Source organism: Anabrus simplex, chromosome 4 (genome assembly GCF_040414725.1).
Source record: "Anabrus simplex isolate iqAnaSimp1 chromosome 4, ASM4041472v1, whole genome shotgun sequence".
Classification (NCBI taxonomy): domain Eukaryota; kingdom Metazoa; phylum Arthropoda; class Insecta; order Orthoptera; family Tettigoniidae; genus Anabrus; species Anabrus simplex.
The window spans coordinates 348,029,021-348,043,678 of NC_090268.1; the positions used below are offsets into that span (position 1 = coordinate 348,029,021).

General features: G+C 37.4%; 1 protein-coding gene across 7 annotated transcripts in view; it reads left to right on the forward strand.

The window, feature by feature from the left end:
- Prp4k (Pre-mRNA processing factor 4 kinase) overlaps nucleotides 1-14,658 on the forward strand; it is a 355,103-nt gene that overhangs the window by 180,348 nt on the left and 160,097 nt on the right. For all 7 annotated transcript variants that reach the window (XR_010859850.2, XR_010859849.2, XR_010859851.2 and 4 more), the window contains exons 11-12: nucleotides 1,581-1,734; nucleotides 7,807-7,944. Coding sequence is in view for 2 of the 7 variants with exons in the window: in XM_067145757.2 (XP_067001858.2) it covers nucleotides 1,581-1,734; nucleotides 7,807-7,944 (292 nt within the window). In the remaining 5 variants the exon portion in view is untranslated. The remainder of the gene's footprint in view (nucleotides 1-1,580; nucleotides 1,735-7,806; nucleotides 7,945-14,658) is intronic.

Consider the following 14,658-nt stretch of genomic DNA (forward strand, 5'->3'; position numbering starts at 1 on the left):
TACTAGCAAAGAAGTCCAGCAAACGCTTCCCATTCCCATTAGCTTCCATATCTTCCCCACATTTACCAATCACCCTTTCGTATCCTTCAGTTCTATTCCCAACTCACGCATTGAAATCGCCCATTACCACTATTCTATCCTTGCTGTTGACCCTGACCACGATGTCACTCAATGCTTCATAAAACTTGTCAACTTCATCCTCATCTGCACCCTAACATGGCGAATACACGGACACAATTCTAGTCCTAATTCCTCCAACTGACAAATCTACCCACATCATTCGCTTATTTACGTGCCTAACAGAAACTATGTAGCATGCAATGGTATTCCTGATAAAGAGCCCTACCCCAGACTCATGCCCTTCCCTTTCTAACACTTTATAATCTCCTATCTCTTCCTCGTTATCTCCCCTTACCCGAATATCACTTACTCCTAGCACATCCAGATGCATCCTCTTTGCTGACTCAGCCAGTTCTACTTTCTTCCATAAGCCCCATTAATATTGATAGCTCCCCATCGAATTCCACTTCATTCGCCAAGTTGTTTCCAAGGAATCCCTCGCCTGTCAAATGGGAGTGGGACTCTGTTACTCCCATAGGTCCGAGGCTTGCTTAAAATGTTCTGAGCTCGGTAAATTCATGAAGGAGGATTCTACCCTACTTACACATAGTCCAAGTGAGGATCTCTCCTCCAACGGGTTATGGATCACCGGTGGATTGTATAGTCCTAGCCGCCTGAGCACAAGGAGGGCCATGACTTAGAATATGTCCGAGATACCCACTCCCATTCCATAGCAACTGGTATCCCGACTCTCAGGACCACTTACTAGGCCACTCAGCCGTTGCCCATGGTTCACGAACTAGGACATGACTACAGTAACCCACAAACATGAACCATGTAAAGATGATATAGATGTAAATTTTAGTTTCTATCTGAACACACACTGAAATGGTCTACTTAAGTCCAGTTGTTGACATTATGCATGGATTGTATGTATTAGTTTATATCATAAACTTCATGTCATTCATTTTTAACATTGCACTTTTTCATATAATACTAGCATTTGTTCACTTTCCGTAGCAAGAATAAATTTAATACTAACAATAGCATTGCAATGAATGACAAACAGGCATGGAAACATACCTGAAGAGATGATAGACCATGAGCAAAATAGTAGACTGAATAAACTGTAGTAGAGTACTATATGTTAAGTAACAGACGAAAGAAAGCCAATAACTATCATTATTTCTTTTATTCCTATCAAATATTGTTTCATTTCTTTCAAATATTAAATCATTTAAGAAAAGATTAAGTAAACAATTCATAGGAAATTTGCCACCTGGGTGACAGGTCCTAAATACAGATCAGTGGTGTTTTGATTGATTGATTGATTGATTGATTGATTGATTGATTGATTGATTGATTGATTGATTGATTGATTGATTGATTGATTGATTGATTGAAATTAGCCATGTAAACCTGACTTCTTTTGTACAATATTTTTATGAAGATATAGATCTTTCTTTTATTTTAAAAGCTGCATTTCAATTAGCTAATATTTGAAATTATTTTTATTTCAGGCATAAAACAGGACTTAAAGAGCTAGAAGTATTACGAAGGCTAAATGATGCAGATTCAGAAGATAGATTTCATTGTCTTCGATTATTTCGTCATTTCTTCCACAAAAATCATTTATGTATGGTTTTTGAACCTCTCAGCATGAACTTGAGAGAGGTAAGTAATTTATATCCTCACATTCTCCTGAAAGGGTATTGCATTTCCGTTATTCCAGTAACGCTGATCTCTGTTATTGCCCCACACCACAGGTTTCCCTTCATGAATAGTACACTATTTCCACTTACTTGGCAAGAGCATTTAGGAGCTTGGTTGGGAGGTTCTTCCACATTCTCCCTATTTTGTTACTTATCCGGTGCTACAGTCCTTGAAGAACCTGAGCCTTATCGATCACTTGTCTCCTCCAGTTGTCTGTCGAAGCGGCCAGCCTTCTCCAGTTCTGTATTCCTAGTCTTCTCAAGTCCGCCTCTACATCGTCCAGCCATTGTAATCTTAGTCGTACCACTGAATGAACTTCCCTCGGGCTTGGTGACTCGCTGTTCCTCCATTCGCTGCACATGTCCCAACCACCGTAATCTTCTAACCTTTATATCTGCAGTTACTGATGGATTCTTATAGAGTTCATACAACTCTTTGTTGGTCCTATTTCTCCAGCTATTCTCGTATACTGCACCATATATCTTCCTCAACACGTTCCCATGCATCCAAAGTATTTCTAATTTGTTGTGTAATTGTCCATGTTTCCGATTCATACAAAACTACAGGTTTTATAATCGTTCTATACTCTGTCAACTTCAGCTGCCTTGAAATGTTTGACGATCGCAACAAGTTATGGAAACTATAATAGCATCTGTTGCCTGTTGCTATTCTTGCCTCTATCTCTACTGCTACCACATTATCTTCAGAGACTATTCCTCCCAAATACTTGAACTGATTTACTCATTCAAACCCTTCAAACTGCTCTGTGCCTCTCCACCTTGTTTTGTTTCTGGTGTTGATCATATATTTTGTTTTCTCCCAAAGCATGGCAATATCATCTGCAAAAGCCATACTCTGGGACGTTCTGTTGAATATAGTGCCATCTAATTTGCTTGGCAGTTTGCGCATGATCCCCTCCAATGCCAGATTAAAAGGTGTAGATGATACAGAATCTCCTCCTTTTAGTCCTTGATTGATCGGAAAATTATTGGTATATCTGCCATTAGCTTTTATTTTGCAGTTAGTGTTGCTTAGCGTCATTTTCACAAGTCTCACTAACTGGTGGTATTTCCAAATCCTGTAACACCTTTACACTCACCCTTCTATTAATACTGTCATAGGCTGCCTTGATGTCCACATATAGTTGGTGTACCATTATATTGTACTCATGACACTCTCCCTATCTTGTCCCCCTCAGATTTCCTCCCTTTTTGTACTGTATCCAACAATATCCAAGGAATTCTTTTTGGTAATGAAAAATGGCTCTTCAAACTTGACTTGACAATTTCTTTTATTTCCAAACCAGCAAGTTTCTTCAGGTGTGGAATTTAAAAAATTACCGCAGTGTTCGTAGAAAAGCATTGATTATGCAGGATTATTTTTTATGTCATTTCTGTAAATATTGCACACAAGGTGAAATGCTACAAAATTAAGCATCAATGTTGCATTTTTCCTTCCTCTGATACAATATTCAGCAAACAAAGGCCCCAGAGATCAAACTGCCTCTGTTCCTCTCTGTTCTGTCCATGACAGCCCTTCAGGCAGGCTCTCTGTACCTGCAGGTCATCTGTCCAGTGTAGTCATCACTGTCCTATGGGATGGCTTTCCGTCGAGTGCCATCTTCTCTAGTGTCTCTTCGGGCGTGTGGGCTAGATGGCTTGTCCTCTGGATTCGTCTGCTCTGTTTCTGCAACATAGTTGGTTGTTGCATCAGAGAATAGATTTCTTCATTCTTCTTCTTGTTCCATCGTCCAGTACAGGTCTCTAAATCTTCCTCATAGCTTTCCTTTCAAAAATGAGTAATGTTTTTTCCCCCTCCAGTCCTCAGGTTTCCATGACTGCTATATGACATATCATGATGGTGTAGATTCCCATCTTGGTGTTTGCTGAGATCGTTTTTGAGTTGAACGTCGCTCTGAATGAATACATGCATTTTGAACCCACTCTATCCTCTCTCTGATCTCCATTGGGAAGTGGTTGTCACTGCTAAAGCAGGATCCCAAGTACCTTAATTTATTAACCCCCTTGAACCTGTAGTCATGTATCTTAAGGGATTTCTCCTGTCCTTACCTTCTGCCCAGATCCATGAACCCTGTCTTGCCCTGATTCACCAGTAGTCCAACCTCCCAACAACCAGTAGTCTACTTCCCAGCACATTTTCTTCGCCCTTGTAAAATTCTATATCGTCTGTGTATGCAAGGTATTTCAAGTTACCATCCATCTTCACTTCAGTCCACTCCTGCATTCCCTCATCACTTTCTACAGAATCACAAAAAATAGCACACACAAAAGCACATCCCTTGCCCAAGATATGTCTTCATATCTGACTTGTTCGATGGGACTGACGGATTGGCACTGTTGTTCTCTACCCCACCATGCAAGCTTACCTCAAGTTCACACAGTGCATTTTAGAGAGTCTCTTTTTTAGATACTGTCATGTGCATTATACTCTGTATGAATACATTCATGAGCAATTCAATTAGAGATAACTTGCTAGTAGTTTGCAGCACCCCTTTTTGATTTGATGACTGCAGTGATACAGCATGGCATGGACTGCACAAGATGCAGAAGCGTTGGGGAACCATACTGATCTGTGGCCACCGCACAGACGCCCATAATCCATGGAGGTTGATCGGAGCAAGGTCTAGGCCATGCACAGTTCTCTCGACAGTATCCCAGGTCATGAGATTTAGATTGGGGCTCTTCGGGAGCAATCCAGTTATCTTCACATCTCTGGCGTACTCATCGAACCAGTCAGCCACAATTCGGAAGTGATGGTTTGCCTGCAAGATGCTGCAGGCGAACAAAGGGATGAACCATGGTCTGCCAGCAGATTCTTGTAACATTCACTGATGAGGGATGTTGTCAGATGTGCCAGAGGCCCCATTTCATTCAACGTGAACAGACCCCGTACGATGATACCACCACCACTGGCCTGAACTGTACTTTGCTGATAAGAGGGATCCACTGCCTCGTGGTTAACGATGCACTTATACCTGGCCATCAGCGTGTTCCATACGAATCGTTTTTCATGCTTTGAACGTCCGATGTCGGTGTTCCTTTGCCCATGTCAGTCGTCGTGCATTGTGACGAGTGTTGAGCAGAGGTACCTTCGTGGAACACTTGCTTCTGTACTCCATGGTGGGGAGATGGATCTGGATGGCATGGCTGCTCACACGTTGTCGTTGTCAAGCATTGAATTATTATTGTTATTAACAACAAATACATCGCAATTGGGAAATATCGTGGTGGCAATAATCACTTACAGTAATGTGATAATAAAGTAAAGTTAAAACAATTACACAACAATTAGTGTACAATATCAACAACATACCGCAAGCAATCTACTGCACCATGGCTCATCAGTCCGCTCTTAAGATCCAAGATAGCCAACAGCAACCCCTGTCATTAGCGCGTCATCTGCCATAACAGTTGACCCTAGCAGCGGAGGTTTTGCCTATACTGACGGTACACTGTTGCCTTTGAAAAACCCAGTGCCTGCACGACTTCAGAGTTGGAGTGGCCGATTCATCAGGCATCGACAATCTGGCCATCCTCAGATTCGCTGAGGTCACCTGTTTTACCCATCCTGTAGTCTTCTGGCACTCGTACAGCCTGTATGACGGCCTCACTGTTATGTGTCACGTTGTCGTATTATATTTGCCTGGACGATCACAGAGCCATTTCTCCACTATGGCATCTGTCTCTGATTCAATTGCTCATGAGTGTAAATATTCCCACCAGCTCATTTGCACCACATTTTTTGTAATATAGAGAGAATGGCGTACATCTGAACAAGTTTTGTTTTGTAATTTTTTAATACATGTAGAAAATATTTGTCTTAACAGTGGTCAAAATCAGATATATATATATATATATATATATAATATTTAAAAGCGATAGAGCTCATAAAGTGTACTGTATTTATTCACGTAATGTGTACACGTTTTCCCCCCCAGTTTTTATAACAGTAATCTAGTGTGCATCTTTTATGTCAGAAAAAAATCTGTGATGAATAAATTAGACATATTAAAACATGCATGATCTTGAATGTTAAGTAATTAATAACTTTAATAGCGATATAGCAAACCAGTACTGACTTCAAGCAACGTATTGATTGTCTTGCTACAAATGAGTATATGATCGATTGTGATTGATCGATGGCTAACATCAACTGTTTAACTCCCATAACAAAACACAGAAACAGCATATAGCGAATCTTAACTTAAAATTGGAAATAGAATATAGCAATAATTATTGGTAAACAAAACATTACCAATATTTTATTGCTATTACAGTAAAAATTGCTGGGTAACTTCAATTGGAGACGTCCATATTTGATTTGCTACCCTCCAGAAATTGTAGGATATTTAATGGTTTTTGAAATTTTGTCAATACTAGGGAAAACAATGATTGTAATAACTTTCAGAATATTTAGAAAAATCGCACATTCCTCGACACGAGAATGAGCTTTAATTATCATAATAGTGCACCAGTTTCTATATATAATTTTATGAAGATAATAGTTCTAAAATGGAAAAATTCTGGCACAGCTGTGGACATCATTTATGTTAACATTTTGAAATTTGATATATACTGAGGGCACACCTACTAAAACGTACTAATTCAAATTCTGACCTAATTGTCAATTGGCACGGATATCTTTGTTTACAACCAGTAATTTGCTTTCCTGCCATTCGTCGCTTGACAGCAGGCTTGGATGAAGTTGCTACCGTCGTCATTTGTACACGGGAAACAACCCACATTTTTAGGGAGTGGTATAAAACTTTATACTACAGAACCCACTTCTCACCAATATGAAATGAGTTCATTGTCTAAGTGCACTTGCTTGAAGTGTCAGAGTCATTCAAGCTCACTTGGTGTGTAATTGTTATCCTCGTCCTCAATTTGATAACTTGAGTCTTCCCTAAGAACATCCAGTATGGACTCATCCAAATTTTGTACACTTGAATTAAACATGATAATCATTAACAGGAATGACCGACAAGCCTGCCTCTCAAACACACACTCTTCCTGTCCAGACGCACGTACTTTCTCGCTCATTTCACAGCTGAGAGTGAATGATGCAGCAGCCTCAGATTATGTAGGAATTAGTCTGTATTATCAATGCCTTGAAAGAAGAGCTTTAAACTTACACTCATAATGAGTACATTTTATGCTTATAGAAGCATCCAGCAGTATTTTAGTGAAGTAACAGCATGTTGAAATGGCAGCTACTATTCTTAGCACGGTTTCTTCGGGCAGCGTCTCCATTGTGTTAAAATGAACACTATTCAAGAATGTCCCATATCCAGGTTTATCTGTTTTTTAACTTACATTTAAATCAGCAGGCAAGGAATGTCAAAATCTTATATCATAATACAATATAAAAGACATATCAAGTAAAAATAGAGATAAATTTATTGTATTTACAAATATATCAAGTGGTTAGACAATTCTTACAATAGTACTTAGAAGAAAATTTTTAACAACTTCACAGCATATGTTTTACCGATTAAACATGAAGTGGTGAAATGGAGGGAAAATAACTGTCAGCTGTTAAACAGGGATGCCTTTGTTGAATAACCCAGAGAACATAAAACATTTTCAGCTTCCTAGTGGAATATTCATATAGTTCAAATATACCCCATGTAGAGATGTGCACCCTTTTTCCTTTATATTTTACCTACTGTATATGTTTTCATTGACTGTCAAGTTTACATATCTCACTTGTCCAATGCTATCAGTCCAACTGCTGTAAATTCCCCTACTTTCCTCCTTTTCATTAACCTCTCTTACTGGAACTGTCTTCAAACTTCAGAACAGTATTTTTTTTGTACATATCAGCTTTGTGTAGATTTTTCTAACTAGTATTTTATACCTTCATTGATTACTGTTCAAATTTCATTAAGAAACTCAAATTTCCCTAATTTTTATTGTAGAATAAAATGCTTCTGTTTGTATAATTCAATATTGCTGTAATATGTTGCATATTATCCTTTATCAAATTCTTATTATCTGAGCTTATTTTCAGGTTCTTAAAAAATATGGAAAAGATGTTGGACTTCATGTAAAGGCAGTTCGCTCATATAGTCAGCAACTCTTTCTGGCTCTTAAATTGCTGAAGAAAGCAAATATTCTTCATGCAGATATAAAACCTGATAACATTCTTGTAAGTATTATGATATTCACATACCTCATACTCAACCCTGTATCAGGATATGGGACTAAAGAGTAGCATATATTATAATAATAATGCATATATTGTAAAACCTCATTAAGGCATTCTGACAGGGAATAAGGTAATGGAGCGTGTTGAAGCGAGAAAACATGCTATTAAATACCCAATTAAAATCTACCCAACAAGGATATGGAAACACTTTGACATGCATGCATTTTACGTTGTGTATGTAGGGGTAGGCCCTGCAGTGAAAGCTGTATATACCATTTCTGAGGATGAGAGGAGACTGAGGGAGTTGGCCATGCAGCTGTGAGCTTGCATTCGGGAGATGGTGGATTTGAATCCCATCGGCAGCCCTGGCAGTGGTTTTCCATGGTTTCCCATTTTCACACCAGGCAAATGCTAGCTGTACCCTAATTAAGGCCACAGCCACTGCCTTCCGAATCCTAGCCCTTTTCTGTATAGGTGATAGAAATCAATACTTGAAATTTATGATGTGCTAAGCAAGACAAGTTTGTTTGTTTGTTTATTTATTTATTTATTTAATTTATTTATTTATTTATTTATTTATTTATTTATTTATTTATTTATTTATTTATTTATTTATTTATTTATTTATTTATTTATTTTATCCAAATATACACGCGGTGGCCCAAGTGCAATATTTGTTCATTACTTCTAATCTTACTAAACATATGGAGAAAAATACAAGAAACAAAATAGACACAAAATAGAGTATGAAATGAAGAGTTACATAACTACAGTATAACAGCAGTAATAAAGATAAATAATAGAATAAAAACTAAACAAAAATAGGCACCATGGCATCATACATCTAGCTAATTATATGTAATAAATGCTTACAAGATTTCAAAAAGTTGGATTACTTATTTTGAAATAAATCTATATTAAGTGGATGTAATTTATTATACAGTGACATCAGTCTGTATACGGGTGAATTTACATGTTTGATTGTGTTAACTCTTGGCAAGAAAAACAAATTCCTGAATTTACCTGCCAATTTTCTAGATGCTTACAGTAGGAGTTGACAAATTAGTTCAATACTGTCTATTTCATTGTTAACTAGCTTATAGAGAAACATCGACTGGCATTTTCTTCTGATATCAGGCCTTTCAAAATCAAACATTTCAATCATCTTATGATATGATAAATATTTAGGATATTCTCCGCTTTGCCTGAGGTATATATATTTCAAGAACTTTTTCTGGATCTTTCTATCAAATATGTGTAATTTTGTTGTTTGATTCTAAGTAACAGAGGCATATTCCAGATTTGATCGAACTAATGAAAAATACAAACAAATTAAAGACTTATTACTTAGGCTATACGAATGTCTCATTATAAACCCAAGGCTTCTGTATGCCTTATTTACAACATTTTTAATATGAGTAGTGAAACATAAATGACTAGTTAACATTATTCGTAAGTCATTAATTTAATTTACTTGTTCCAATTGGGCATCATTAATTGAGTACGTAAAATTTATCTTATCTTTTCTTCATTGAAAAAGTGATCTTCCTGCATTTATTAATATTCAAGGGTAATTTGTTAAATTTGCTCCATTCAGAAAAGGTATTTAAATCAACTTGCAGTTTTAAACAATCATGCACAAAGTTGATATTGATTTATATAATTTAATATTGTCAGCAAATAATAATACCTTTGAGAACCACATTTTGCTGGGAATATTGTTTACAAACAAGAGAAGCAGCAAAGGCCCCAAATTAGAGCCTTGTGGTACTCCAGATTTTGCAATGTAATTATAAGAAAACATGCTTCTGTAACTTACAAACTGACTTCTATGCTTCAAATACGAAACCAGAAGAGACATAAGAGACTGATCTAAGTTATAATCCATTAATCCATTCATTAATTTGGAAATGCCAACCTTTGGTGTGGCATCACAAACAATGCAGTTTCATGTGCATATGAATTGATTATATAAGCCACGCCTTTTTGCCAACTGTCAGCATCACCAGTGTTAGCGGATTCTACCTCTCCGCACACTGCCTACTACATGATATTGTGGCATTCCTTAAAACGCCAAATACAAAATAATTACGATTCCACTTGAACCTAGCAGATACGAAGCACACTGTTGACACGCCAAAGTGGGTGAAAGTGCGGAAAGTTACCCCTGCACGTTCTGGAAGGCACGTTCTTTCATGACGCGGAGAAATTTTGAATTTAAATTACTCTGTAAAATACTTTTTTTTTTTTTTTCAAAATGTAAAGGCAGTTTTCAATTAAAAGTCTGAATTTTGGTAAAGGGACCGACATTGTTCTTCGAATTACGAATTATCCGCATTTTGAATTAAACAATTATAGCCTATAATCAATTCATACGCACCAAACAATATTGTCAATGCTGATGAAACTGCATTCTTTGTTTGTTTGTTTCATTTTTTTAAATGCTGAGGTCAAACGGACTTATGGTTTTAAAGGAGAAATTGCCAGCCAGGAAATGTACTGTGTTGCTATGCAGTGCACACGTAAGCGAGAGACTTCCTTTCCCCGTCATAGGAAAATTCGAAAAGCCACGATGTTTTAAGGGCATCGGGCACTTTCCTTGCAAGTACAAGGCATCTAAAAATGTAAACATTACAGTAATCCGAAAGATAAAACATTTGCACAGGGGAGCCAGCATAATTTGTCCTCATCTTTGAATCTTGTTTTTTCTTTTCCCTTTCATTGTGTGAGGTTATGTTTGCCATTGTTTTATTCAAGTGCATTATTTGAATAATGTAAATGCACCTTGTTGAATACATTTTGGAAATCGATTTTTCCGATGGCATTTGAGAGGCTTAAACTGTGAATCAAGGTTAATTGCATGCAGTAACAGATCTTAGAATACATTGTGACGACGCACCAAAGGTTGGCTTTTCCAAATTACGTGTTGGCGGTTAATTCAAAATCACGTCATTCAAAGTCCGATTTTTGCATCTCAACGACTTCTAATTAACGAGGTTTTACTGTATAAGTTTTTACTTTGGGAATACATTCATAAAATACTGAGTAAATTTTGTCATAGAAGACACGAATGGCTTTATCGACATTTTGACCCTTCATTTCCCCCCATTCACAATTTTTCAAAAGATTATACAACTTCAAAAAATCAGGTTTTTTGAAATTATAATTTCTTGCCTCATTTACTTTAAACAACTTCAACATGTTATTACTAACACACAGTGGAGGATGAAGATTAACCCTAGGTACTAAAGGGTCAACATCATCAACTATCACTAAATTAATAGTATTACTTAACACCAAATCAAGATTAGTGTCATTAACCCTTATAGGACCAGCTGATGATATATCGCCAATGGTCACGCTGGCTGAAAAAACCAGCTGGCGATATTTCGTTAATGGAATAAAAGGATATCTGTAGGCGAAATATTTTAACGCATGAATAATATGACACTATATTAAGTGTCTTGAAGTTCTTTCGGGACTGTTGGATTAAAGTTTACCGGGCGAGTTGGCCATGCGGTTAGGGTCGCGCAGCTGTGAGCTTGCATCCAGGAAATAGTGGGTTCGTAACCCCACTGTCAGCAGCTCTGAAGATGGTTTTCCGTGGTTTCCCATTTTCACACCAAGCAAATGCTGAGGCTGTACCTTAATTAAGGCCACGGCTGCTTCCTTCCCACTCCTAGGCCTTTCCTGTCTCATCGTCGCCATGAGACCTATCTGTGTCAGTGCGACGTAAAGCAAAAAAAAAATAATTAAAGTTTGATTGAGTGTGAGAGTCAAAGCACGAAATAAACACCAACAAATACAGTGCAGTACATCTAATAGAGAGCGCCAGCCTGCGCTAACCTTATCGCCGGGCTGTGCAGTCTGCTGTTGCCGTTTTAACATAAACCACGTGTGGCGGTAAGTAACATAGTGCACTCTTCTCAATTTTATCGTTTGTTTGTTTGTTTCCTTATTTATGATATTTCCTTTCCAGAAATCTGATAAATCGAACAAGTCATCGTCAGAGTTCTTGTTGAATTCTGCCCACAATTCGCAACTTGTCATACGTTCATGAGAAACGCTCATTATTTACAAAGGCGATGGCTGTATCACTCGAAATGGAAAACAACAATCAAAATAATTATGCACTTGGAAAGGAGATACCGTAAATAAGCAAACAAAGAAACGATGAAACTGAGAAGAGTGCACTAAGTTACTTGCCACCTCACCTGATAAGATTATTATTATTATTATTATTATTATTATTATTATTATTATTATTATTATTTATAATAATAATAATAATAATAATTTTTAGCCCTTATAGGACCAGCTGAAGAACTGTGTGCACTGCGACATAAAAATACAAGGCGTGTTTTGAAGTAAGATCCGTTTGAAAATAAGTACACAACAAAATGTTATTTCAAAAAAGTAAATTTATTTTCAGAAAGTACATACTTCACTCTATTTTTCAACATAGTTGCCAAGTTTGTTCAAACATTATCATACCTCGTAACCAATTTTAAAATACCCTCTTCATAGAAACTTGCTGCCTGCTCCGCTAACCAAGATTTCACTGCCGTTTTCACGTCGTCATCATCGTTGTAATGGTTGCCATTGCGGTGATGTTTGAGGTGGAGGAACAGATGGTAATCGCTCGGCGCAAGATCAGGACTGTAGGGTGGGTGGTCTTAAACTTCCCAGCCAAAACTGTCCAATAAATCACGGGTCTGACCTGCAGTGTGAGGTCTTGCATTGTCATGGAGAACCCTTTGTCAGCATGCCGCCTCTTTTGTTTTGAATCGCTCTGTGTAGCTTTCTCACGGTTTGGCAGTATGCTTCTGCATTGATAGTGGTTCCTCGTTGCATGAAGTCGATCAACAAAACACCATGACTATCCCAAAACACCGACACCATGATTTTGCACTGGGACAGAGTCTGTTTGGCCTTCACCTTTATAGGCGAGTGTGTGTGTCTCCATTATATGCTCTGTTGCTTCGATTCGGGCGTGATATGCGAAACCCATTTTTCGTCTCCAGTTACAATCTGACTCAAGAAGCCATCACCTCCTTCGTCACTGCGAGTCAAGAACTTCATCACACACTCAAATCTTTGGTTTTTGTGGTCCTCTGTTAGGAGTTTCGGGACCCAACGGGAGCACAGTTTCCCAAACTTTAGGTGTTCAGAAACAATGTTGTAAAGCACTGATCTCGACACGTCAGGAAATTCGTTTGACATATCTGTTATTGTGAAGCGCCTGTTCTCACGAATCTTCGCTTCAACTGAAGCCACCAAATTGTCTGTAATCAAAGAAGGGCGACCAGAGCAGTCCTCATCATGGACGTTGTCACGGCCGTCTTTGAATTGTCGTACCCACTTATGCACTTTGCTTTCTCTCATAACAGTATCACCGTACACTTCGTAAATCTGTCGAATTTCTGCAGCAGGCAGGTTCCTTGCTGACAAAAACCGTATCACTGACCGAACCTCCGGGCGAGTTGATAGTCTTAAACATTTTGAAAGCATAGTACAGAACCGTACAGGTTAGCTACAGAGCTGAAACTGAGCACAGTTGTTCCCGAGGCATGCCGGTACACGACGCAAGCGCTCATTGCGATATGCGCACGAACTACTAGCATCTACAACAAAACGGACCTTACTTAAAAAACACACTTCATATTTTGTTAATTTCAATCTGAACTCCAATAAAATGAGTGATAATACGGAAAATGAAGTATGGAACGTAAATAATACATTTGCGATAGATAAATATTTCTTAGTCTAGAAGCTACAGATATTTCATTTCAACATTTCAAAATAGTTTTTAGTGTATATACAAAATATTGTTTATTTTAAAATATTAATTTTATTCAAACTGCCTCTGTTTACATCTCATAAGAAAAAGGGTTGTTTTCTCAAGATTTTGAAAAAGTAATCGTGAAGAAACTATTACAGACTAAGTTATAGGTTTCTGAAAGGAGATGTGAAAAATATGCCTTGAACGCCTTGGTCTTTTTCACCATACCACATGCTAAACAGCTGGTCTTCTTAGGTGCGCCCACCTTGAATACGCCTGGTCCTAAAAGGGTTAACATTCCTGACATCATTCATCGACTCCATATTTAACAGATTTGAAAATCTAAATAACAGCTTGGCTTTTGTATTTCCCTTTGACAATTCGTACAGAGTTCCTTTTATTTCTGATATGTTGAAGTCACCTAGAATTAATATATTACTATCTTGAAATAATGAGACGTAGCATTCGACTTGGTCAAAAAACTGTATGTAAGTTTCTACGTTACTATTAGGTGGAAAATATACAACACATAAGTAGTATTTTTTATTATTATAGATTATTTTAAGCCACAGTGATTCATTTCCTTATTCCAAACTATTTACCCTATCAGAACATAACGTAGATTTAATGTTTACTAGAACTCTTCCACCAGTTTTCTTGTTAGTGGCAAGTAAGTCTTTATCTTTTCTGTAAACTACATATCAATCATCAAATATTTCAGAGTCACAAATTTTATCTGTCAGCCATGTTTCAGTCAATGCAATGATATTGAAATTACTAAGTAATACATTATCAAACAGTATACCAGTTTTTGTTTTAAGCCCTCTAACATTTTGATAGTAAATCTCTAATGTACTATTAACATTTACATTAGCCATTGGTATACTTATTCTTTAACTTTACCATATTGTTTTCCTCGTTAATGCTGAAAA